We start from the raw sequence: 27,341 nt of genomic DNA, 5'->3' as shown, positions 1-27,341 counted from the left end.
ACTTGAACTTAGCTGTCATGTGACGTAAAAACGTCTACGCCGCAAATGAGCTCTGTAGTTCGGCTTCATGAGTGAGTACTCAACTATTCAGTAGCGATAAAGGTCCGAAATGCGTATTGGCAGAGAGAAGGGGTGTCGCCGGGCACACCCGTGTTTACACGATCGCTCAGCCCTACGCAAACTGGGCCTGCACTTGCCTTAATAGTTTGCTAACGAGACTCAGTACCTGAAATTCCAGATGGTGTAGGCTAGGGGTAAATCTTGAAAAATTTTCGTGAACTGGTTTCCGATCTAATCACCACAAGACTATCGGGATGATGTCTGTGTCAAAAATAAATTATTTCTTAGGAATTATTAAATAGAGGGTCTCTCAAAATTTGTAAACCCACGTCCACTGTTAATTTTAAGTTTTCTATCCTTTTTAAATATGCTGTGGTAGCCTAGTGGTTACGACGTCCGCCTTCCAATCAGAGGTCGGGGGTTCGATCCCGGGCACGCACCTCTAACTTTTCGGAGTTATGTGCGTTTTTAAGTAATTAAAATATCACTTGCTTTAACGGTGAAGGAAAACATCGTGAGGAAACCTGCATGCTTGAGAGTTCTCCATAATGTTCCCAAAGGTGAGTGAAGTCTGCTAATCCGCACTTGGTCAGCGTGGTAGACTATGGCCAAAACCCTTCTCACTCTGAGAGGAGTCCTGTGTTCTGTAGTGAGCCGGTGATGGGTTGATCATGATGATGATGATGATCCTTTTTAAATTATCGATTTAACTAAAAAAGTACGTCAAATTACGTCAAACATTTATGACGTTACTTCTGTGTATTTCATACAAGCTCTTTTACTAAGCGAGCGTTTTGACGTTTGATAAAAAGTCGCAGTCGATTTGACCGTAAGTTTTTCATTTTTGTTAGGTAAGTATATATATTGTTAGGTAGGTATATTTTACTTAAATCTTTATCTATAATATAAAAATGAATCACTAAATGTGTTGGTCATCGCAAATCTCGAGAACAGCTGAACCGATTTCGCTAATTCTTTTTTTATAATATTCCTTGAATTACGAGGATGGTTCTTACGGAGAGAAAAAAATTAAAGCGACTGTTAGGCGGAACGAAGTTCGCCAGGGCAGCTAGTAATTAATTAAAAATAGATACTTCTCCATTGTGAGCAGAATTCAAAAACAATAATCACGCCACGTGTGATAAAGCTTTCAATTTTCCGTCGCCTCATTCAGAGTGGTAATGTTGCGAGCGAGTCGAAACACGCAAATTCCCCTACTGTAGCGCTAGCCTAATATTTTCATATGACACTAGCAACTGCGCGCAATATTAGATTTGTCCTTAGCCTTAGGCTGCTTTATATCCGTTATGAATGGTTGCATTTTCCAGGGAAATTATGAACTAGACTAGGACAAGCCAAAGTCTTTTGAAAAGACGGTTTGATTAAACGTGACAATAGGTCCCCAGTCTTTTATCTAGTTCCTAGAATTCATTCATTTTTGGGGATCCGTAGTAAACAAGGAACCTTTATATTTTTAGTTTCGCCATGACGGACGTCCGTCCCCTGTCCACCCCTCAGCTAAATGTTTACTGCGAGATAAATGGTTGTTTTGGGTAATAATATAGTATTTTAACGTTTAAACTACCGTGAGTGAGGGCTAACGTCGACTAAACACGTGAGTACAGCCGGGACAGATATTATTTATAATAATATAGTAGTCTATATAACGAAGTTAAAAAGAAAACAGTCAAGTAGGCTTTACAAATTAACGAGTAATAGTCGACCAATTTATAAAATGTGCTTGGGGTCGTATTTATAAATTTCATTGAAAATTACTTAGATAAAGTTTTTTGAGAATGCGTAAATCAGTTAGTAGGTATATCGTGATGGGCAACTACGGAACCCTACACTGCGCGTAGCCCGTCACGCACTTGACTGGTTTTCCATTTCATAATAGCCGGAGAAAATGCATCTACTTGATAGTAGCTTGAATTTTTAATACAACGCTGTCGATCCCACTTTATCACATACTACGATTTGCCCATGGATTCATCCGCGTACAATTTCTAATTTCCCGTGAGATTAAGAAATTTCCCCACTCACAGGGCTCATTTACACACTCTCTTAGTCTCACCATAAGAGTTCATTTATTACCAAATGGCACGACTTTCATACAATCTTCCAATCCACATTTAACCCTCTTTAGGGGTGGAATTTTGTACTTTCTTAGCTGATACCTACGCCCTAGAAAGAACCTACCTTTTTAATTTCAAGTTCATAATAACAGTAATTAAAACTTTTCATACAAAATTTCATCCCCCATTTTACCACCATTCATAAGGGACTTTCCATAAGTTAATACAGTTTATTATTATTAAAAACTAGTTACCCAAATGCCGATTTTCATGGCTTTAACTTCATAAATGTAGGACTTTCATATAACCATCCAACCCCCATTTCAACCCCTTAGGGGTGGGTTCTCAAAACCGTATAACCGCTTTGTAAATTTGTTTAAATCCTTAAAATCCATAGCTTATTTTATATTTCATTCGAATTTGTTACCTTCATTTGTGTCTATCTCTGGTAACATAAAGAACTTCAGAACTCCACGGATTTAAAAATCAGACTATAGTTATCTATCAGCAAAAAAATATTTAGAACCAGATCAATAAGTTCCAAAGATTGCCCCCCCCCCCCCTCCCCCTCCCACAACCAAACTTACAAACTTTACTTTTTCGTAATATAGATTCGCTTCCTCATTTTTATTAAAGTTATAAGAAAGCGTGTACCTACTCACTACGGTATCGACTCAGAGGAACAGAGAAGGGGTTGAAGTAATATGTTGCTACTTAGTACTTACTGCAAGCAATTTGACCGGCTCGATCGACAATTCTAGCCCCAGAATAATAGAATAGCCTGTTCCAACATCAATGATATAGCTTACATACTGTCCGCCCCTTTTCATTTAGTGTCCGATCTTTAAGAATGCTTTACACGCGCATCTTGTTCCCAAATCTAATAAAAATTAAATTAAAACAGGAAAGAATAAACCATCTTTTACATAATATATTACTGTGATCAATAAAACGATCCTCATCATGGATCACAAAACATGGTTCTACATTGAGGATCGTTTTTGTTCGTCAACAAAAATACGACTTTGATCGTCTGCTGCTTACACATTTTTTTGATTGTGTGGATGCTCAAAAATCGAGCAAATGTGTAGGCACCCTTATGCGTAAGTCTATATTAGAAACTAGCTGATGCCCGCGACTTCGTACGCGTGGATTTAGATTTTTAAAAATCCTGTGGGAACTCCTAAATTTTCCGGAATAAAAAGCCTATGTCCTTCCCCGGGTTGCAAGCTACCTCTGTACCAAATTTCGTCAAAATCGGTTGAACGGTTGAGCCGTGAAAAGCTAGCAGACAGACAGACAGACGCACTTTCGATTTTATAATATTAGTATGGATGGACGTTACGGAGCTTCGATTCCGATTCCGAAAATTTGGAACTTCGGATTGATTTTGCACTTTAATTCTGATTTCGGTTCCGAAAAATTTTAATCAGAAGGTATATCGGAGGTTGAATATGCTGATGCTGCATAACTTCACTACTGGTACTGTTTAAGATTTTAAATTCGTTTGTTTTTATTTTCAATACCTAGGTACTACCTAGCTGTATTATTTTTTGTACAATAAGAATATAATTATTAATAATGTGTACAATTTTATTTTCTTAGACCTGCCCTTTACCTCCGATTTCGGTTCTGATTCTGCTTCCGGTTCCGATAAAACAAATTTTAAAACTGCGCTTCCGAATTCGGTTCCGATATAAACACTTCCGCAACATCCCTGGTCTGTATAAATATACAAACAAAACAAAATATTGTCAACAGTTCTCGGATAAGCACCCGAAGGAAATAGAGGAGCTATGGTCGACGCTGTGCGCCTGCTGGCCCAACAACCTCAAAGTGATCATCCGCTACCTCATCATAGTCTCCGGAATGGCGCCCAACGAACTTCTGCCATACGTGAGTCATCTATATTATGTACCTCCTACTTTTACGATCGTTATCGTGATACGTTTTTGCATCTAGGGCGTGCTAAAGAGACTTACAATCAAACTTTTCGACAGTAATCGTGCGGTGTGTCAAAAACAGTCGCACTTTTTTATCCTCGCTAGATGATGCTCGCGATTCATCCCCTTATGGACTTAAGGACTTAAGGTTTTCAACAATCCCGTGGGAATTAATTAATTTGAAGATTGATTCACAGTGCAATTATACGCACGTAATTGCACATTACGACTTCTCAAATTATACGCACGTAATTGCAGATAACAGCTTATCAAATTATAGGTTATATATAATTGCAGATTATAGATTTCTCTTGTGCCTTGTGGCATCACGCCTACTTACCTGCCAAATTTTATGATTCTAGGGTCAACGGGAAGTACCCTATGACTTTTCTTGACAGACACGACTGATAGACGAACAGACAGACAACGAAATTATCCTATAAGGGTTCCTTTTTTCTTCCTTTTGAGGTAAGGAACCCTAAAAATCAGACATGAACTTATTAATTATTTAAATTTCTCGCGTGAATTTAGGTTTTTAAAATCAAACTTTAATATAATTGGAACTTTGATTTTCCGAGATAAAAAGTAGCCTATGTTACTTTCCAAGTCCATACTCATGCAAAAGATAAAAAGTAGCCTATGTTACTTTCCAAGTCCATACTCATGCAAAAGATAAAAAGTAGCCTATGTTACTTTCCAAGTCCATACTCATGCAAAAGATAAAAAGTAGCCTATGTTACTTTCCAAGTCCATACTCATGCAAAAGATCACGTTGATCCGTTGCTCCGTTGCGATGTAATTGAAGGACAAACCAATAAACAAACACAATTTCGCATTTATACATTAAAAGTGATTCATATCTATAAATATTGATTTATTTATAAAATGCTCAAAAAATACCGATTTATACTTACTGGGAGATATTAACATAAACCTGAAATCAGATAATCCTATAATTATGTATTATAACACGTTACACAGCCTAGGCCTTCTATGTGGGATCATAGATCATACAAGGATCGAACTATGTAATGGTATATTAAGTAAATCGTGCATATATCACATTTACGCTCGATCCCGCACACAAGATCTATTCACTGCAGCGATCGATACGAAACTAGCCGATCACCGGGCCGTAATACTTCGCTTGCCTCGGGGCACGTACACAGGATGTCCCAAAATATAAAACTTGCCTAAATAACCAAAAGCTACTTAAACTATTAGAAAAAATTTATTGGACGTCTGCGTGCAAAAATATGACATGCCCTATAAGCATATATAACTCTCTATACACAAATTTTACAGAATGCTATAGGAAATCGGAATACACCATAAAATTCAAACCAAACAAAACACGTAACAATAATTAGAGCATGTGAGTATAGGGATAAAAGACACAAATAACTTAATTTATTATTAAAACAAAACAAAAATATAACAAAGCTAGGAACTATGCAAATAATTTAATCAATAAAACTGAAAATAAAAGTACTAAGTTTGATATTAGTTTAAACAAACACAACTCGAAAAACTTTGGGATATTTTAAATAGGCTAACGGGTAAAATTAAATCTTCTGTTGATGATGCATTACAAAACTCTTTCGGTAATCATGGCAATACTTGTAAAGAGATCGCGAATAAATTTGCTTCTACGTTTAACAATAGTGTCAAAAAAATAATTCCGAAATGCTCTGAATCACTGCTGGACAAATCAACCTACCAATCTTCGGCAAAAATTACCATGCGATTTAGGCCTGCGAACTCCAAAGCTGTGGAAAAAATAATTAAATCGATAAGCAGCAATAAGGCGCCAGGAAAAAAAGATGCTGTGTGGAAAAATCAATATAGTCCTTGCTAAATTAATAAATGCAAGTGTAATGGCTGGTAAATACCCTCTTCTACTAAAACTGGAATTATACGACTAATACACAAAAAAGGTAGTAAGACTGACTATGACAACTATAGACCAATAACTATTTTATTGACAAAATAGTTGAAAAATACCTATATAAGCGCACAAATCCATAACTTTTATGAAAATAACGACATATTAACGAAAAACTAATACGGGTTCCAACCTAATAAGAACACTTCACAACTACTTGCTGCATTCACTGATAGTTTGTATAGACATATAGACAATTAAACAACACTTAACAATTACTTATAACAAACGAACAATACACTCATGTATTGTCGACTTAGCTGATGGGGACCAATTATTAGTTATGTCGATAGTGTATGATTGATTTTAGGTGTACTACACATTACACTTAAAATAAATTACTACTAACCACCAACCCAAAAATGAACATCCTGTATCACAAAACTGAATTACTGTTCTTTACTACACAAAGTGGAATGAATGGCAACAAGTGTTCGACGATCTGTGTAATAATCGTAGGTATTGCCTCCTACCCACAGTTAGCTCGATTAGTTTAAAAATATGCAATTTTCTAGGTGGATAAGTTGTAGTTTGTAAATATGTAATTTCATATGTATCTATATTTAAATATTTGATAAGTAAATGTAACTGTAGGTACTTAATTTAACTATAATGTATGTTTGTGTTCGATTACTTTAGAATTGTAACTTCTTAATTGTGTGCCTTATGTCGACGGCACTACGATGGTGTACAGAAAAACTCAATCGAGTTTATGTTTACACCATAATCGTAATAAACCTTGTAAGCATCTTTTTGTAAACAAATAAATAAATAATAATAATAAATAAAATTTACTAAAATTATATGGAAAATTGAAAAAATAAAAACCTACACTAACCTATTTCATATTTTTACGTTTTCACTTCTGTCGGCAGTGCCCATTGGCTGCCATTTTTTTTATTATGTTTACTTTTTGTATGTGCCAGGCGAAACGAGTGGTCCTCTACCTCGCGCGGTCCAGACCCGAGCGTCTTCTCGACGAGATGATGACGGAGCTGCAGACGGTGGAGACGCTGAATTGTCTCATCGAGCGGACTGAGACCCCGCCGTTCTATCGGCTGACCTCCATGCGAAAGGCCACATCTGGCCACAGTGACGGGCCGGGCACTGGATCCCAGGTATCAATCATCATCATCATGATCAACCCATCGCCGGCGCACTACAGAGCACGGGTCTCATCTCAGAGTGAAAAGGGTTTGGCCATAGTCTACCACGCTAGCCATCTGCGGATTGGTAGACTTCACACACCTTTGAGAATATTATGGAGAACTCTCAGGCATGCAGGTTTCCTCACGATGTTTTCCTTCCCGATAAAGAGAGTGATACTTAATTTCTCAAAGGGCATATAATTCCGAAAAGTTAGAGGTGCGTGCCCGGAATCGAACCCCCGAGCTCCCAAATGAGGAGGCGGACGTCCTAACCACTAGGCTATCACAGCTTCCTAGCACAGGTATCAATACTACAAAGAAAAGAAAGAAAAACGTTTATTTTGTAAGTTGTGCTACAGCACTCAAGCAGGAGAAGCGCGGGAATAAACTGTGTCATATGTGGCACAACCCGAAATAGGTTCCAGCTCAGTATTATATATATAGAGATATAGTCCGTACAAAATGACTCCTCACGCGCAATGTCAAAAAGGTGAACCGTCAAAAGTACGGTTCACCTTTAAAATAAGGACCAAAGTCGTACTTTTGACATGAAATTTGACACATAAAGTTAAAATGGCGCGTGAGGAGTTAAATTTTACGCGTTATAACTGTTTGCATGTCCACTTTTGTTTTCTTTTTCTCTTTATTGTTATAACTTTCTGGTACAGATATAAAATAAAAATAAATGTATAACAGGGCTCTCTATCGCTTTGTAGGGTGCCGAATTCAAAGGCTCATACGTCAACGGGATCATATTACGTTTTCCGCCCGCCCACCCACTACCCAGTTTGCACTCTATGCACGCATAATCAATACTATGCGTTTGTGATTCCCGCTAACGGATTCCGCTGGCTCCTACACTGTTTGCACTAAGCCTCCGCTGTCCGTCCGTATGTCTATCAGCGGACTGTAGCTCATGAACCTCAATAAGTAAAGAGCTGAAATTTTTACAGAGTGCGTATTTCTATTGCTGCTATATTAACAAATAATAAAAAATCAAGATGGCGAATTACATGCAAATGCAAATTAAAATGACTTAAGAAGTACATAGTGCTGTACGGAACCCCTCCTGTGCGAGTCTGACTCGTAATTGGTCGGTTTTTCTTACCGTCTCGTGTTATCTCTATATACTGGAATACTTACTCGTATCTAAAAAGCATAGTGTTTGCAGACTTCCCATTAGGAGATATTAATAATTACTGAGTATATTTAAATTCTATTACAAGTTAGCCCTCGACTGCAATTTCACTTTGGTAGTGGGCTAACTTAGTGGGGGCAGTTTTTATTGTTTTATTGAAACCAATAAAAGGTATGGGACCCTTTATTGGTTTCTACTTTCTACATGGCATAATATGCTAAATCGCTTGGCGGCACGGCTTTTCTGGTAGGGTGATAAATAGCCACGGTCTAGCCTCCCACCAGACGAAAAAACTGAAAACGTTTGAAAAACTTTTTAACCGACTTCAAATCCCCCGATTACTCGAAAACGCCTGGACCAATTTTGAAAATTCTTTTTTTGTTTGAAAGGGTATACTTCAAAGTTGGTCCCATTTCAATTTGGTGAAGATCTGATGAACATCGTCGAAGATAGATACTGGAACTCCTCAACGGATAAGAGTAAATTGCTCGCGATCAGTGTAATAGCTTAGTAAACAATAGATTTTTAACCAGTCATAGCATAATTCCATGGGGCCACTAAAAATTGTGAAATAAAAAAAATTTACAAAAAAAATAAAAACCGACTTCGTTACACAAACACTAAAAATTGAAAAATAATTTAATTTATTACCGAATATATTATGTATACAAGAGTTAATATAGTTCCATAATAATATTTTTTGGGGTCGGTGCCAATGAGGTGCCATTGTGGAGTCCCATAAAAATATGAAGTCTAGACGATTCGCGCAGCTAAAGCTAATTGGCACCGGCAGCAAAAAGTATTATTATGGAACTATATTAACTCTTGTATACATAATATATTCGGTAATAAATTAAATTATTTTTCAATTTTTAGTGTTTGTGTAACGAAGTCGGTTTTTATTTTTTTTTGTAAATTTTTTTTAGAAAAGTGATTAACAAGGTGGTTTGAACTTAGGATGCGACCGGACGGACTGGAGAGCTGGCGCCGGTCGAGAAAGGCACCATCCACACGAAACGACATAGCGGAGAGGACCCGGCAAAGGCGTCGTGAGTATCCGTGCAATACCTAATCTATGCTTAACTGACTTCCACGATGGAGGAGGTTCTCAATATAGAGAGAGAACCAGCGCGTACTAGACTTTCGTTATTTTATAAACGCTGAAAGTTTGCCTGCGTATTGTCCCCAACACAGGGAGGAACGATCAGCGACTATGAAGTTTGGATCATGGTGGCTTTGGCAGATAACAGGTAATGCGAAAGTGTGTCTGTCTGTCTGTCTGTCTTCCGATTTCAATAAAATTTGGTACAGAGATAGCTTGCATCCCGGGGAAGGACATAGTCTACTTTTGATGCCGGAAAATCAAAAAGTTCCCACGGGATTTTAAAAACCAAAATCCACGCGGATGAAGTCGCGAGCATAAGCTAGTTTTTAAGGTTCCGTACCTCAAAAGGAAAAACGGAACCCTTATAGGATCACTTTGTTGTCTGTCTGTCTGTCTGTCTGTCTGTCTGTCAAGAAACCTACAGGGTACTTCCCGTTGACCTACAATCATGAAATTTGTCAGGTAGGTAGATCTTATAGCTGACATTTGGGGAAAAATCTGAAAACCGTGAATTTAGGGTTAGATCACACAAAAAAAATTAAATTGTGGTCATGAACTAATAATTAGTATTTTCAACTTTCGAAGTGAGTGACTATATCAAGTGGGGTATCATATGAAAGGTCTTCACCTGTGTATTCTAAAACAGATTTTTATTCATTTTTATGCATCATAGTTTTTGAATTATCGTGCAAAATGTCGAAAAAATACGACTGTAGTACGGAACCCTCATTGCGCGAGCCTGACTCGCACTTGGCCGGTTTTTTTTATATTTTGTTCGGAATAGTATTCGAAATCACGTCATGCAGTGGCATACACTTAGTGCAGTAGCAACCCCTTGCCTGTGTTTGACACCCTTAAATTTTAATAAATTGTTAAAGTTTAAGGGTTTCTGGCAAAGGGTTGCCACGATACTAAGTGTCTGGCAAAGCATAACCTGACTTCCGATACTATTCCGAACAAAATATAATAAAATAGACTTTATACTTCTACACGTTAAAGGTAAGTAATTTATGAAATCGTCCACGAAAGTTCAAAAACATTAGCCACAGTAATTGTCAAAGTAAGTAATTGGGGAAGGAGATCGAAATGCATCGGACGGAACTTCGCACTTTGGATTCTACTTAATTAATATAAATCGCAGTATTTCTGGACCGAGCGTCCATTAAACTACGAAATAAGTGTGGGCAAACTATTAGTTCGTTTTGACGTAATAACATCTAATATCTAGCGTGACCTTGATTTGGTGCCATTGAAAAGGATCAGTTTAATATGTTTTAAACGAAATATATTGGTTAAAGGTGTATTGTACCAGATGTCTGCGACTTCGTCCGCATGGTTTAAAAAAATACTTTATCTATATATATAAAATTCAAAGTCCTGACTGACTAACTGACTGACATATATATATATATATATATATATATTTATTCAAATACAAGTTAGCCCTTGACTGCAATCTCACCTGGTGGTAAGTGATGATGCAGTCTAAAATGATAGCGGGCTAACCTGGAAGGGGTATGGCAGTTTTTATTAAACCCATACCACTTTGATTTCTACACGGCATCGTACCGGAACACTAAATCGCTTGGCTGCACGGCTTTGTCGGTAGGGTGGTAACTAGCCACAGCCGAAGCCTTCCACCAGACCAGACCAGAAATTTAGAAATTATAAAATTCCAAACCCCTGCCAGGAATCGAACCCGGGACCTCCCACTATTAAGACCACAGCGCTCACCACTGCGTCGTCAAATATCAACGCACAGCCTAAACCGCTGGTCCTAGAGACATGATATTTGGAGGGTGTGTTCTTTGTAAAGAGTAGGTAGGTATCCACTAAGAAATGATTTTTTGAAATTCCACCTCTAAGTGGGTTAAATGGGGGATGGAAGTTTGTATGAAAGTCTGTCATTTTTGAAGTTACATCGATGAAAACAATGTATTTATGCTTTCGGTTAAAAATAAAAAAATACGTATTTCACGATTTTTGGAAATTCTACTACCAAGGGGGTTAAATAGGGGATGAAAGTTTGTATGAAAGTCCGTCATTTTTCAAGTTATTTGCATAAAAATTGGTATTTGGGTTTTCGGCAACAAATGCAGAAATATGTATTTCAGGATTTTTGGAAATTTAACCCCCACCTCGATTTTCTAAATTCCACCCGAGCGAAGCCTCCCCGGGTCCAGCTAGTAATAAATATAACTAATAATAATAAATAATTTCAAAATATCAGAAACTCTTCGAGTTTTGAAATAAAAGCAGTCAATATCCGTTTCCCGGATGTAAGCTGCCTCTGTACCAAGTAATTGATACCTGCAACTTCCTTCCAGTGAATTCAGGTTTTTTTAAATAGCCGATCATATTTATTATCTTAAACGGTGTTTTGTTTCAAAGCTATTTTTTTTTAATAATAGTAGCCATGTTAAATGACTAATATTCCCCTTTCCTCTCCAACTAAGCGTCAGGCTTGTGCTAGGAGTAGGTACGACAATAGTGCAACGGGCGGGGTTTGAACCGTCGACCTTTCGGTTTTAAGTCCACTCTTCACTCTACTCTCTCACTCCAGCCTCAATAGCTCAACGTGTAAAGGAGTAAAATGATTTTAATATGCCCATTCAGCGAAGTATGACTCAAGGAGTTAACTAAAAATTAATCGGTTTGGTTCTATCAACGTTGAGGTTTATGACATTTCATGTTCAGGTGTTCTAAAAAATGAGTCTAGTGGTAACAAGTTTTCAGCTTTACAGTTCTTATAGTTTATTTTAAAAATGACTTGACGTACGGATGGGCAGACGCATTGGACGAGATTAGGTTTGGTTTAACTTTATATAACTACTAGCTGATGCCCGCGACTTCGTACGTGTGATTTAGGTTTTAAAATTCCTGTGGGAACTCCGGGATAAAAAAGTAGCCTATGTCCTTCCCCGGGTTGCAAGCTACGTCTGTACCAAATTTCGTCAAAATCGGTTGAACGGTTGAGCCGTGAAAAGCTAGCAGACAGACAGACAGACAGACAGACAGACAGACACACTTTCGCATTTATAATATTAGTATGGAAGTATGGATATCGTACGACCTATACGAGGTTGTGATGATACCACTGTTATATAAATCAACAAGTGACATTTCGCTGTCATATTATGCTATTCATCTAGTATTCATCGCAATTTTATGTATGTGAGGCTTCGCATCGACATCAAACAATCACTTAGATTGCGCGATAAGATTCTTGCAGCTCCCCAAATATTGACTTTCCTTATGACTCGAAAATCGCATGATAATTTTAGCGTCATCGTTGATATCAACTGTTACCTACATTGGGCTGAGGCAGCGTCATATTCAGCCAGTTCGAAAAGTACCAATAAGGATTTAGATGGGTGCCAGGTTTTCAAAGAACCGAGGATCATTTTTATCATTACTTTATTCTCGGATGCTTGAAAATCTTTTTATTTTATTTTATTTTATATTTTATTCTATAGTTTGTAAGATGACAAATCTCTTAGTAAGCACACGTATGGAGGTGTAAAGCATGTTGTCCTGGTTGCAGCAGCGCCAAGACAGACATTGCGTCACGCGGCCAAGACAAGCGGGCATCCGCGCCGCCGTGCGTGACCCCGCCCGCTGAAGACGAGCCTCTACCGCCCTCTGACGGTGACGCCACACCTGTGAGTATGCCTCCTGCCTATAGTTGGGCCATTATGAATGTGCGAACTGGGTCATAAATATTTATGATTATAGGGTTGTGAGAATGCCGCAAAAGTTGTTATCGATAAAGGGATGCCGTTCGGACGCAGGTAGCCGGTAGCTAAATTGTGTATTGTTCCCCTCGCTCTTTATAACCGGTTATCGACTATCGACAAATCATTTTTTTTCACACAACACCACAGCATCGTGTTCCAGTTCCATAAGGCCTATAAGTACGATCGAGAGGTCTGATAAAGTTGATGCATGATCCAGTTCGCACATCCGTAATGGCCTAACTACAAACTCCGTGTAACTGTGGTTGACTCCAATCAAACACATTTGCACAAGTTACATTTGATATTTCACACAGACCTTATTGCTTGACGTTAAGATTTTAGGCACCAGAACAACAGACACTTCTGCTATTCTCGCTCATAATTCGCGCATACAATGTTGGATGTGTAAACGAAACATTACGGCGTAGGTGGTTTGTCTGTGGTCTTATATATTTTTTTACTCCTGTCAAACGTCTATACTTTCTCTCTGCCTGCGACTGACCATCGACTCACCGTGTTTTGCTGTGTGCTCCCAATATTTAGATTAAAATCTAGTTTGATCCTTCTAAAGTATTTTCTTTTCACGGCCTATACCCTTCATACAAAACATGGCGCGTATGCAACAAACAAGCAATAGCCGATTGACGCGCGCTATGATTGGCTGAGATATTTTCGCGTCATTCAAAAATAATATTTCTGTGCAGGTACATCGGCGTAACTTATAAAAGTAGTAGTACCTACTGTGATTTCTTTCATCCTGTTGGTTCCAGACGGGTATGTGCAGCGAGTCGGTTGGTGGCACCGCGCCCGGAACACCGCAAGAGGCGCGCGTAGACGTGCCTCAGCTGCGACCTCTACCCATGCCGGAGTACGGGGGTTTCTTCGCACTGCTCACTGAATACTTGCCCGACACCAGCCAGCCTGTATCCGGCTTCCATCGGTAAGCAAGAGTCACTTTTTGTGCATCTAGATAGAGGTGTAACAGTGCTTAAGTCAGTGGAAAAGAAACACGAAGACACTTTTCAGAAATTGCACTATTTATCACTAGCTGATGCCCGGGACTTCGTCCGCGTGGAATTAGGTTTTTTGCAAATCCCGTGGGAACTCTGTGATTTTCTGGGATAAAAAGTAGCATGTGTCACTCTCCAGGTCTTTATCTGTACCCATGCAAAAAATCACGTCAATCCGTTGCACCGTTGCGACGTGATTGAAGGACAAACCAATAAACCAACAAACAAACACACTTTTCACATTTATAATAGGGGTAGTGATAACAGGGCGTGAGCGACGGCTCCTTGTGTAGTACAATTAACACCAATTTGCTCCTATTACATAACTGTTCGCAGAATGTATATTGCGTTTAATATGTGGGTGTCTGTTTATCTCACCAGATGCAACGTGGCCGTGATGCTGCTGTGTGATGTGGTACTGGACGGCGTGGAACTGGACTGGTCCATCCATGTGCCGCTCATGCTGCACATCGTGTTCCTGGGGATGGATCACACTAGGTAACGGACACACTACTAGGATCGCGTCCTTGAAAATTTTTTGCGAAACGCAAAAATAACTGCAATTTTTAATATTTTCCTAATATACAATCCAAATTTTTGTTTATAGTGTTTACGATAGTGTTTTGGGTATTTTAAATTACTTGGTAAAATTATTACTATACTTGAAGAATGACGCGACAACTACGTGAGATAATCACTCAGAAATAATTTATTTTTGACATACGCAATACCGCTCTTGACATTTGACACAACTTTTAATAATTTAGGCATCTGTAGGTCGATTTCGTACAACCTGCATCAATCATTATCACAATCTCAATTGTTGTGATTGGCTGAATTTGTGCTATTCTTGTTGCATCAATGCATTGTAGCCAATAGTGAGCGAGCGTCAACCAATCTGAGTTGATTGCCATCGTGACATTGTAGCTGTCATTCTACCGCAATCGCGCAGCAGTTTTTCCCTCTCAATTGACACCTTGACACCAAGAGTGAATAGGCATCTTGTAGGCAAGCGCGCTCCATCTTAGGAGGCATCATCATTTGTCAGCAGGTCTGATTTGCAGCCAAGCGGCGATTTCCATAATTAAAAAAAAACCTGCACTAACGTTGCCGTGTGGTTGTCAGATGGATCGTGCACCAGCACTGCCGGCAACTGCTGTTGAACCTGCTGGTGGCGGTGGCGGCGCACCACGACCACCTCACCGTGGCGCGCGCGCTGCTGGCGGCGCGCGGCGCGCAGCTCGGCCTGGGCCTGCCGCCGCCGCCGCTGCCGCTCGTGCCGCACAACTTCACAGGTAAATCACTTGTTACAGTGCGACAAGGATATCTTGGCGCGTGGCGAAAATCGGAACTAACGTTGCCGTCAAGTGTCCCCTTTGTTCTTGTTTGAATATTCTAAGCCTTTGTTCTCCAACAGCGCCCCCCTGTCAATGTCATTGAAGTGCCAAGAGAGCCTTGTCGCACTGTACACTATTTTATTGACGACTTCCTTGGCGCGGTGGTGAGCGCTGTGGTCTTATGAGTGGGAGGGCCCGGGTGTGATTCCCTATCTGGTCTGGTCTGGTGGGAGCCTACGGCCGTGGCTAGTTACCACCTTACCGGCAAAGCCGTGCCATCAAGTGATTTAACGTACCGATACGATGCTAAACCATCAAAGGAATGGGTTTTTATAGTCAACTGCTATATCCTATTTCAAATTAGTTTTAGTTTTAGAACTTAATTTAAATCTTCAAAGATCCTTTACCTACTACTATTATGCGGGCGCGGTGCACATCCCTGTTGCGTAGAGTCCGGTCCAGCCCCAACGGCCTCCTGAAGGTATTTTCTGACAGGATCGACTGCCAGTACTTGAATCACTGTTGTATGATTCACGTGCTGGCAAATCGATCCTGTCCTAATTTAAATAGTTATAGATTTTTTACTAACAAATAGGTTTAAGTTTCGTGTAATTACTAACACCAATATGATCCTTGTTGGTCGAAATAAAAACATTTTTTTTTTACCGAATTTCGTTAGCGATAGCTAGAACAGGATCTGGTCCAATCATCGTTGATTAAATAAATAAAATTATGCAAGTCATATAGTTATATTTATAGTTTTAATTATAATTTTAAGTAATCTCTTTTGGCCTTCTGTTATACCTAGATTTAAATTTAAATAATAATTATGTATTTACGCTGTTGATTACTTTCAAATAAACAAAATAAATAAAAATAAAATAAAAAGTCTGTGCACCGTTTCTACCACTCAACTAAGTTACCTGATGTTAAAGTTATTATAAACTGTCCGATTCACTTTGACTTAAGTACTGTACTGTACTCTCACTTAAGTACTGTAACTGCTGTAAGTACCCTCAAAGTACTGCTAGTACTAAGTGCATTTGCAAGTTTAAAAGCCGATTTTACCAACATGTGCGGTTTATGTATTGAAAAGTTGCCAGAATATCAAATTTGCTCTCGGATAAGACTTATTTGACGTTGATATATTGTGCAAGTAAATTTTGTGTTTATTGTACTTCTTATATTTATTTATTTTGTTTTAGAACCAGACGCAATATTTGACAACTTCCCGCAATGTGGCCACTCGCCGCGTTCACACGTACGCTCGCTCTCTTCCGATCCGCAAGTCACTCCTGAAGGTAAGTGGTGCTGTTTAAAGTTCTTTTTCCAATTCAATATTTGGTCCCCTCCCTGCTGTCAACTGCCCTCAACTGCTGTCTGATTCGGCTCATATAACCGAGAAATTAGTGGCCATGAAAAGTGCTACTATGGAGTCTGTATAACATTCATGTATTAAATGTAGAATAAAATGTGAAATAATTTTTAAACGTGGTAAAAATATTATAATAAATAAATCCTACAAATTATTATCCTTCTCCTGATACTCTGCATGCGTCTCGAAGTTTAGTATTCTAAAGGTTTCACTATCGCATGTGAACTGCACACATGTTTCCTAAGGCCTTTGATGTTGCTAAGCTTGGATTTCCAGTATTCCAGTATTTGTCGTTTCCCGCGCAGGCTCAGCGGATAACTACCCGTCGTTGCCGGTGATAGTGACGGGCGACGCGCTCGCGGACGCGGTGGCGGAAGCGGAGCAGGCGGTGGCCGAGCTGCCCGTGGCCGATGCAATCAAGTCGCTTGTGCACTTCCTCGCCAGTCGCCCCACGCACCAGCCGCTGTGGCAGTACGAGGATATAACTGCCAAAGGTAACCTTCATCTCGGCTACCAGAAAAGCATGCATGTGGTTGTATACAATCTATAAACCGATATTTATTTTTATTATAAAAGAAAATGCTATGAATAGTCGCCGACCTTCAAATAAATTGAAGATATCGATATGAGTGCAATCTTCAAGGTTTTTCGGAAAGAAACAATTACGAAAATGACGTCCATTTCCAAATTCTTTTTCAAAATTTTCGATGACGGCTTGCACAAATTGCTTGGCCGTGAAGAGAAAGATCAAGCGTCGGAACTCAAAATCCAAGACTGCCCCATTCCATCTTACCAAAAACAGCCTAAATTTGACAGGATTTTATGTGTATATTTTACAATATCAGCAAGATCCATGATCATGCTCAAAAACCGTTTGACACGAGTGCTCAAGCGATTATAAGGCATTGCGTATATTTTCCTAGTTTTGAATTTCATAAATATTATTACTTTATTATAAACTAGGATAAAAATAATGACGTACGCTGAAAAAAAAATTAAAATCCAACAAAGTTTTACAAAGTTACAGGCATTTTAATTTTGGAGTGGGAGGGTCTTCTATCCCTTTCTCGCAAAACGAAAATTTGTATCAAATCGCACAAAGCTACTATGGCATTAGTAAGGTGTGACGTCAAAATGCTATATCGCTATCTCTGTCTAGTTAGAAACATTGAAATGCTTATAACTTTTTTGTTATTTGATCGATTTAATTAGTTTTTTCAGTTTACGGCATTATTTTTATCCTATTTTATAATAAAGTAATAAAAAAATGTCAAATACCCAATTGTACGCAATGTATAATTTTTGAGTGAATTCATCACAACACTTCGTTGGTAGTTTAACTTGTGTCTATGGTTATACAGTTGACTCAGTATTGGTTTTCCTCACAGTATGGACCCTGCGCAGTTGCCAGCAAATGGCGACTCTCCTGCGCCACACGCTGCGCATTTTCCGCGAATCCCTGCCGCACGCTCTCATCTCTGAGCGTTGGGCCCAGACTGCTCTACAACTTGGCCTGTCCTGTCCATCTAGGCACTATGCAGGCAGATCGCTGCAGGTAAGGACCAGAAAGCTACACGTATGCACGCACGCGAACACACACAAACACATCTGAAAATCTGCGCCCTTCTTTGTATGATGTGAACATAAGAGGCATGGCGGGCATGGCATTATAAGTTCCGCAAATTGCTATTGTGCTGGAACCATGTCTCATTAACATCGAAATGACGTCATTTTGACGTCATCGAATGTCGTCACTAAAATGGCGGCCACGCGCATTAGCAATTTGCAGGACTTATACGCTGAGCCGTGTACCGATTCCGGCTGATGTCATAGAGGAAAAATATTACATCTGTATTTGTCTGAGATACCATTGATGGATAAATGTATTTCACTTCCCATGCTTGTAAAGTTCTTCTTTATGCTGGATGTAAGCGCACTAAAACTGGTTTATAATATGCTCTCGTACATAAAGGTATTCTATAGTGCCTGAGCCTACTCTCCTATGCTCCCATGCTTTCCTGGTACTAATACGTAAGCTACAGTTGATATCACGCTAAAGGTCTCCGACCTTGAACTTACGCAGTGATATATCGCTCTATATATATTGACGTTTCAATATAAGGACTCTGACCTTGTACCTGCGCAGTGGGTAATTTATTGATGTATGTCTAGAGCATAATATATTGTAATGACTAGAAGACGTGAAGTAAGAGTCACTCTTTTCGCTCACCCACAGGTCGCGGTCGCGTATCATTGTTTTATTTCTTCGCAATTGAAGTGGAAAGCAGAATATATGTGTCAATTTTAGATAGATAGATAAAAGTTTCGGATAAAATGGCTTGTTATGGCTTGTATGCCCTCGTTGTACGAGCTACACTCCACAGTGTGCGACAGATCAAGATGACAATCGGGGTATGAGGCAGGGCGGGGCCTTGCATAGCCGCACGTCTTCCGCGCTCGTCCACACTGAGCTGGCGTGGGGGTTGTGCGGATGTGCGGGGCGTTCCCACCCCGATTCCCATCTCAACCAGTCGCGTACTATACTGACTTTTCTTTCTTTCACTATTTTTTTATCTAGGTATTCCGTTTCATCGGCGTGGCTATGACGGGTCGGATGGTGTCAGACATTCTGTCCCGGCTGGTGGAGACGGTGGCGGAGCAGGGCGAGGACATGCAAGGCTACGTCACAGAACTGCTCCTGACCCTCGAGGCGGCAGTGGACTCGCTCGAGTCCAACTTCCGTCCGCTCGACTACATGCGCGACATATTCAAGTCCACGCCCAACTTGAATAACAAGGATGGTGGACCACAGCCGAACGGCAACGCGTATGCCGCTGGTGAGCATTGTAATACCTTTTTTTAAATAAAGAATATTAGCCAGTTTATCATGAAAAATTTACCCTCCAATTAAGCGTAAAGCTTATGCTAGGAGCTGCCTGTCTGTCTGCTAGCTTTTCACGGCTCAACCGTTCAACCGATTTTGACGAAATTTGGTACAGAGATAGGTTGCATCGCGGGAAAGGAAATACTTTTCATCGCGGAAAAATAAAGAGTTTCCACAGGATTTTTAAAAACCTAAATCCACGCGGACTCAAGTCACGAGCATCTTCCAGTTTTTTTTTATAAATCGTACATACATAGGAATATCAAAGTAATTTGAGAGTGATGAGTTTCTGAAACCTTTGCAAAATCCTATAAGATTTCAATCTAATTGGAACTATTTTCACAGGGGTGTGTATTGCAGGCAAGCGTTCGCCGGGCGTGTGCGTCGGTTGCGTCAGCAACCACACGCGCAGCACGAGCTACTCAGTGTCGTATTGTATGCGCAAGAGCAACCCGCCCGCCGAGAAACAACCACATGGTGAGCTGGTACACCACCCACGCACACAAACACACACTCACACACACACACACACACACACACACTCACACACACACACACACACACACACACACACACACACACACATAAACACATCTCAAGAGCCGACTCACTTTGGCAGCGAATTTTGTTTTAAATAAACCAATTTCAACGATATTTCAAAGAACATAAGGCTGAGTTTAGATAGGTATCAAAAAGACTCGACTTGACTGACATTTTTAACAGATCTAAATATGTTTTTTTTGCTTAGCATGTCAATAGAATTTTTATCTATGAATCAGTATAGTAAAATCCTCTTCAAAGGGGTCAAATTCTGAATCATGATTTGCCTACTCCAGGTACGAGATACCATGAAGAAAAGATTTACCAAGTATATTTTTACGAGAGATTCTCTGAAGAGAAATTTAGTAAATATTTTTAAGGAGATTCTGTGAAGAAAAGATTTACGAAGTATATTTTACGAGATTCTCTCAAGAAAATATTTTCTTCAAATTTTTTTATCAGGTAATAATAATAATATATTCTCATTGGAGTAATTAGTAATTAATTTCGCAGAAGCTCGGCCGCGGCCATGCGAAGCTACGAAGGGCGCGTGTTCCAACCTATGCCGATCGAGATCGGCTCAGTCTCTCAAACTGTTGGGCGATTCGGCTACGCAGGTATTTACTCTTTTATTTTATTTATTTATTCATTTTATTTTGTAGAGACAAACAGTTACAATTAGTTAACTAGATAGTATATATATATATATAAACACTTAAACCAAAGCAGTCTCCAATGAGAAATTAACACTTATAATAAAGAATTATGTCCACAACACACGGGCATAGTATGCGTATGAAAAACTAGGCACAGAGTATTTAACTTACTCTTACTATTTTATTTGAAATATTCATTATTTATATTAAGGACTAGGCTGTGACCAGTCCCTGCTTCGCTTTCTTAAAGGTTCTCAAACGATTATAATTTTTAAAAACTTATCTGAGTGGACTTCGATAATAATTATACAAATATAGCTAATGCGCGCGACTTCGTACGCGTGGATTTAGGTTTTTAAGAATCCCGTCTGAATGCCTTGATTTTCCGGAATAAAAAGTAGCCTATGTCACTCTCCAAGTCTTAAACTATACCCATGCAAAAAATCACGTTGTTCCGTTGCTCTGTTGCGACGTGATTGAAGGACAAACCAACAAACAAACACACTTTCGCACTTATAATATGGGCAGTGATGATCTGACGGACGACTGCGTCCTTAAAAATATCCTCGTTTTATCGTTTAGCTGATTTATATTTCAACAATATTAAAAAAAAAATTAATACAATATGTTTAAACATTGACGTGTTTTATTACTGAGCGACCTGTGTAATTTAATAAACCTTAGCGGGCTCTTTTCGTGTTATATTTTGTATGTTACTACGTATCTAGTAATTTTTTATCGTAGTTGTGGGATTCGCGTCATAAAGAAAACCAACATGTGAATTTTCAGGTTTCTAGACACGACTCTGTATGTTGATATGACAGTGAATCAATTTCCCCTTTTAAAAATATATATTGGTATGCGCTCATCGATATAAATGACAAGATATGCCCAAGCGAACAAAATTTTTCACGGTTTAGGAACCAAATAAATCAGCACCATCTCTTAGATACTAATGAACGACCCGTTTGAAAACCAGACGTCACTGAGGTTGCATTGGTGCTAAAGCATCACTGAGTCGGTGCCATTTTGTTTGTTTAACCCTGTCCATAAGAAGTAATATATTATAAGTCAATGTATGCGCTTCTTAACTTTTAATGGACGTATTTTGGCATTTTGTAGCAATCGCCCGAGAACCACCACACAATATTTCAGGTGCGATCACAAATTAGTAGTGCACGGTTTTCATCGCTCGCGAATTTCGTAGTAAAACCACTTTATTTCATATGCCATTAAGTTCATGTTCACGAGTTTGATAGTACTTCACTGCTACCTTAGACAAATTATAGACTTAGAGCCTCAATTGCTCAACCGGTAAAGGAGTGGACTGAAAACCGAAAGGTCGACGGTTCAAACCCCGCCTGTTGCACTATTGTCGTACATACTCCTAGCACAAGCCTGACGCTTAGTTGGAGAGGAAAGGGGAATATTAGTCATTTAACATAGTTAATATTTTTAAAAAAATCAGTCCACTGTACTAGGAAAATACGCATGAGGTCGAAGTCGTTCTTGCGATGCTACATCGCACTACAAGTATTGTTGAAGGGTCCTTCACCATAGGTTTTAAAGGTAGCCATTACGAGTGTGGGCACATGTAATGGGGTTACTGGTATAAAGTTGTGGTGGGATCGTTAACGAGTGTGCTTAGTATGAGCTTTTATAGCTCACCAACGTTGATAGGATTGCATTTTAACTTGTTGTCAACTGTCATGTAAAAAGTACGATTTTAGTCCTTTTGACATGACAGTTCACACATAGAGTTAAAATGGCGCGTGAGAACTCATTTTGTACGGACTATGTGAAATAAATCCAACATGGGTACAGGACGACAAACTCACGATCCTGGCAACGCTATTCTGGGTGGGCGCGTCCCTGCTGGAGTCGGACTATGAGCACGAGTTCCTGCTGGGCGTGCGCTTGCTGTCGCGTGTGATGGCGCGCCTGCCGCTGGACCGGCCGGACGCGCGAGAGCGTCTTGACCGCACCCAAGCACACGGGACTCACGGACCCTCCTCTCTGCATTCCCTCTTGCTGAAGGTTCGTATACTTTGTCATGCTACACGTGTAGCGACGTCAGTGCGGTGCCTGAGCGGTCTTGCTGGGACTTCTTACATATAAATTACAGATCCATACTACTCGATGCGTTGCAGCGCATGCATCGGACTAGGGACTAGAAGAGATGAGATGCGTTGCAAAGTCGAGCGGCGCAACACCATACATAGGAATATAAACAGGGCATATCTAATAAAATAAAATAAAATAAAAATAAAAACATAATAGACGGAGCACGGATACGTACTTTCTGCCGGAGTGTCGACCCAATGCGGTGCAATGCCGCAATGCACCGGAAATATATCTGGCCTCACTCAATTTGATTACGGCTGCTAGAGACCGGATATAAATATGGCTTTCGCGCAGATCCTTCCGTGCAATTTGGACTTTCTAATAAAAATTTAAATGATTATATAATGATAACTTTGAGCCCATTTTTTACCCTATAATTTTGTTCAAAAAACATCCTCATATATTTTTTGTTTGTTAAGTTTTGATTCTACGAAAATAATACAAGTTATAATTGAGGCTTCATAACGAGTTTCCTTTCTATAGAAATCTCGTGTGGGTTGTCTTTTTCTGCAGTTATTTTGAATGTGTAAGCGTTTCACCAACAGGGTTGCACCCACCCGAACACGTACGAGCCGGTGGTGAGCGTGCTAGTGGACATGATCCCACTGCTGGAGCTGCCGGTGATCGACCCCACGCAGTCGCTGGCCTTCCCCATGACAGTGGTGGCGCTGCTGCCGTACATGCTGCTGCACTACGAAGACGCCAACGAGTTGTGCGTTCGCGCCGCATGCCATATCGCACAGGTAAACTTAGCCCAGCGACATTTACTGACGACACGCAAAAACACTCATCTGACACATCATCATCATCATCATCAACACACTGATTTACCACCAACGCTTAGTTCCAGAAAACTGTTTTTCCCGTGTAAGCTTATTGCTAGAAAAACAAAGACATACTATAGCACTGACTTACTGAAAACATACCACAAAAAAAGCGTATTTTTAATAAACTGTATTTTTTTAAAGATCGCAATGTATTGTAAATAAAACATATGACTGACGCTTGAGGTCAACAAACTTTGCAAAGTTAAGTACCGCGGAGTCAATGCCGCGTCGTAGGTGGGGCATTGATCCCGAGTTTTGTACGCTATACATTGCGGTTTGAAAAAATACTAAATCACTAAAAAATGGATATTGGTATTGGATTGTGTTTAGGCAGTTTAATATAATACCGCTAAATTTTTCTACCTTTCTAATTACACCCTGTGTAGTAAGCTGGCTTCACGTGATAATTTATGTTACCAGTTCACATCTGAGAAGAGCAAGAAGTTGGAGAACCTGGGCACGGTGATGACGCTGTACTCGCGGCGGACCTTCAGCAAGGAGAGCTTCCAGTGGACCAAGTGTGTGGTGAAGTACCTCTGGGACACCTACTCGCATCTCTCGCTGCAGATGCTAGCCTTCCTCGTTGAGGTGTTGGAGAAGGTAACTATCTCTTCTTGTTCTTCTCTTGTTTTGTGGTATTTCATAATATTTTCCGCGCTACGGTTATAGTAGGGGAGCCCAGGATGCTAAATAGGGGTTTACTCGAGCGTCGTGGGGACCCATTGGATTGTGAAGATTAGGTGCTAAAAAGAAAAAAAGCTTAGATGATGTAACCCCTTTTACTGGTGGGGAGAGCGCGTACAGGTTTTCAAAAATGTAAATAAAAATGTTCACAAATAAATACTCGAGCGCTTTAGATATTAATAGTATATAATGCGCCGTACGTGTTTTTTTTATCGCAAAAATATTTACCTGCCGGTTTGCACGGTGGGGGTGGTCGTACGAAGGTGTAGAAGTGATTGTGTGCTCAGGGTGCGGTGAACCTTCAGCTGCCCGTGCTGTCGATCCTGCACTGCATGCTGTACTACGTGGAGCTGAACGCGCCCGCCGCGCAGCCCGTCAACGCGGACCTGCTGCGGGCCGTCGCCAAATTCATTGACGTAAGACCTTCACCAGCAGACTTTGTAAAACGCGTCTCAATAAACTATACCCTATCCACGAAATGAAATCAGTATATCGCTCTTTGTTACTTGATCCCAAACAAATAATAAAGCAAAAAATATCAGTGGGCACCATTGACCTATATATTACTTCGTATGGACAGGGTTACGGAACAAACAAAATGGCACCGACTCAGTGGTGCTTCAGCAACAATGCAACCTCAGTGACGTCTGGATTTCAAACGGGTCGTTCATTAGTATCTAAGAGATGGTGCTGATTTATTTGGTTCCTAAACCGTGAAAAATTTTGTTCGCTTGACCATATCTTGTCATTTATGTCGATAGTGGGCGCTAACCATTTTGAGTTACCAATCAATCACAAACGAAACTTTGTTTTCTAATTGAATTTTGAATGTTTTTTGAAAACATTTTCGAAATGAATATCGAATAAACATCTTTGTGATTGTTTGGTGTCTCAAAATGGTTAACGCCCACTGAGATGTTTGGCACTATCATTCGTATGGGATTACATAACAGAGAGAGCGCTATACTAACTTCATTGCGCTAATTGTCTGTCTGTCTGTCTGTCCGTCTGTCTCCGTCATATCTGTCAAGAAAACTATAGGATACTTCCCGTTGACCTAGACTAATGAAAGGTAGGTCGATATGTCTTTTAGCACAAGTAAAAAAAAAAAAAAATGTGTTCACGAAGAAAAAAATTTACTAAATCACATATTATAGATGGCTTTGTTGCCGTTAACTTGTAGTTTTGCACATAAAAATGTTAAAATATCTTGTGCGATGGTACTGAACCCTTCGTGTGCGATTCGCACTTACCGGTTTTTTTTTGTTATGGTACAGCAAGACGGCAACAACTACCGGGAGGCGATGAAGATTCTCAAGCTCGTCGTGACGCGGTGCTCCACTCTGGTGGTGCCCCCACACTGGGACCACACGTCCTCGCTCCTCGATACCGACTTGCATGGGAAGAAGGTACTCAATATATATAAAAGAGAAGGACTTACTGACTGACTTACTGACTGACATACTTACTGATTGACTGATTGTCTGACTGAAATTTGGCATGCAGATAGCTATTATGACGTAGGCATTCGCTAAGAAAGGATTTTTGAAAATTCAACTTCAACTAAAGGGAAAATAGGGGTTTGAAGTTTGTATAATCCACGCGAATGAAGTCGCGGGAATAAGCTAGTCTACAATAAAATATGTCGTTAAACCACGACATAAGATTTAAATCATTGAAAGGTTAGTGTATTCGAGATATTTTTACTGTAATTACGAAACCGTTTGAAATACGGCTTTACTTTTTATTTTACTAGCTGTGATGCCCGCGACTTTAGACTGGAAATGATTTTTCCGGGATAAAAAGTAGCCTATGTCATTTCTCAAGTCTTTAACGCGACATCCTGCATGAGCGAACGTGAAGCGGCGCGGCAAGCAACAAACATTCTATACCTATTAAAGTTCGCAATCTCGTTCGCTTTGAATCGCCTGCGGAAGAACCCCGCGCTGCGTAACTATACGCATGCAAAAAAATTACTTCGATCCGTGGCTCCGTTGCAACGTGATTAAAGAACAAACCAATAAACCAACAACCAATCGTCCTTTCGTATTTATAATATGGGTAGTGATACACAGGTATTGATGTATGATAGTGAAGCTTATAAACATATCTGGTCCCAGGAACTGCCGGGTCGCACGATGGATTTCACGTTCGACCTGTCACAGACGCCCGTCATCGGGCGCAAGTACCTGCCCAAGAGCGGCAGTCAACCCGCCACTGGACCCAGCTCGCTCTCTAACGCTTCAAGCGCGACCATGGACAAAGGTTTTTTTTTTTTTTTTTTTTTATTCAGATACAAGTTAGCCCTTGACTGCAATCTCACCTGATGGTAAGTGATGATGCAGTCTAAGATGATAGCGGGCTAACCTGGAAGGGGTATGGCAGTTTTTATTAAACCCATACCCCTTTGGTTTCTACACGGCATCGTACCGGAACGCTAAATCGCTTGGCGGTACGGCTTTGCCGGTAGGGTGGTAACTAGCCACGGCCGAAGCCTCCCACCAGACCAGACCAGAAATTTAGAAATTATAAAATTCCAAACCCCTGCCAGGAATCGAACCCAGGACCTCCCACTAATAAGACCACAGCGCTCACCACTGCGCCAGGGAGGTCGTCAAGGTCAGGTAACCAAGTAAAAAGTCTTTGCACATAAAACACTAGTGGTTCGCCCCGAACTAAAACCGCGCAGTTTCCCATAATTCCCATGAGATAGTTTTTACAATCCGTTTACATATTATAATGTTTAAATGTAA

At 40.0% G+C, this 27,341-nt stretch overlaps 1 protein-coding gene across 5 annotated transcripts in view; it reads left to right on the top strand.

The window, feature by feature from the left end:
• The window catches only part of fry (Protein furry), a 133,873-nt gene that overhangs the window by 71,820 nt on the left and 34,712 nt on the right, over window positions 1–27,341 (top strand). For 2 of the 5 annotated variants that reach the window (XM_069508865.1, XM_069508864.1), the window contains exons 29-48: window positions 3,897–4,031; window positions 6,950–7,141; window positions 9,267–9,358; window positions 12,959–13,076; window positions 13,922–14,091; window positions 14,543–14,659; window positions 15,287–15,456; window positions 16,704–16,799; window positions 17,179–17,367; window positions 18,262–18,428; window positions 19,452–19,710; window positions 20,103–20,234; window positions 20,811–20,914; window positions 22,076–22,108; window positions 22,778–22,990; window positions 23,623–23,820; window positions 24,325–24,504; window positions 24,876–25,004; window positions 25,866–25,997; window positions 26,709–26,853. In XM_069508865.1, the coding sequence (XP_069364966.1) occupies window positions 3,897–4,031; window positions 6,950–7,141; window positions 9,267–9,358; window positions 12,959–13,076; window positions 13,922–14,091; window positions 14,543–14,659; window positions 15,287–15,456; window positions 16,704–16,799; window positions 17,179–17,367; window positions 18,262–18,428; window positions 19,452–19,710; window positions 20,103–20,234; window positions 20,811–20,914; window positions 22,076–22,108; window positions 22,778–22,990; window positions 23,623–23,820; window positions 24,325–24,504; window positions 24,876–25,004; window positions 25,866–25,997; window positions 26,709–26,853 (2,971 nt within the window). The remainder of the gene's footprint in view (window positions 1–3,896; window positions 4,032–6,949; window positions 7,142–9,266; window positions 9,359–12,958; window positions 13,077–13,921; window positions 14,092–14,542; window positions 14,660–15,286; window positions 15,457–16,703; window positions 16,800–17,178; window positions 17,368–18,261; window positions 18,429–19,451; window positions 19,711–20,102; window positions 20,235–20,810; window positions 20,915–22,075; window positions 22,109–22,777; window positions 22,991–23,622; window positions 23,821–24,324; window positions 24,505–24,875; window positions 25,005–25,865; window positions 25,998–26,708; window positions 26,854–27,341) is intronic. The other 3 variants (XM_069508868.1, XM_069508867.1, XM_069508866.1) reach the window with 2 other exon arrangements.

This window comes from Maniola hyperantus, chromosome Z, assembly GCF_902806685.2.
Source record: "Maniola hyperantus chromosome Z, iAphHyp1.2, whole genome shotgun sequence".
In the NCBI taxonomy this organism is placed as follows: Eukaryota; Metazoa; Arthropoda; class Insecta; order Lepidoptera; family Nymphalidae; genus Maniola; species Maniola hyperantus.
The sequence above is the reverse complement of the archived record's forward strand: the minus strand, read 5'-3'. Positions and strand labels throughout refer to the sequence as shown.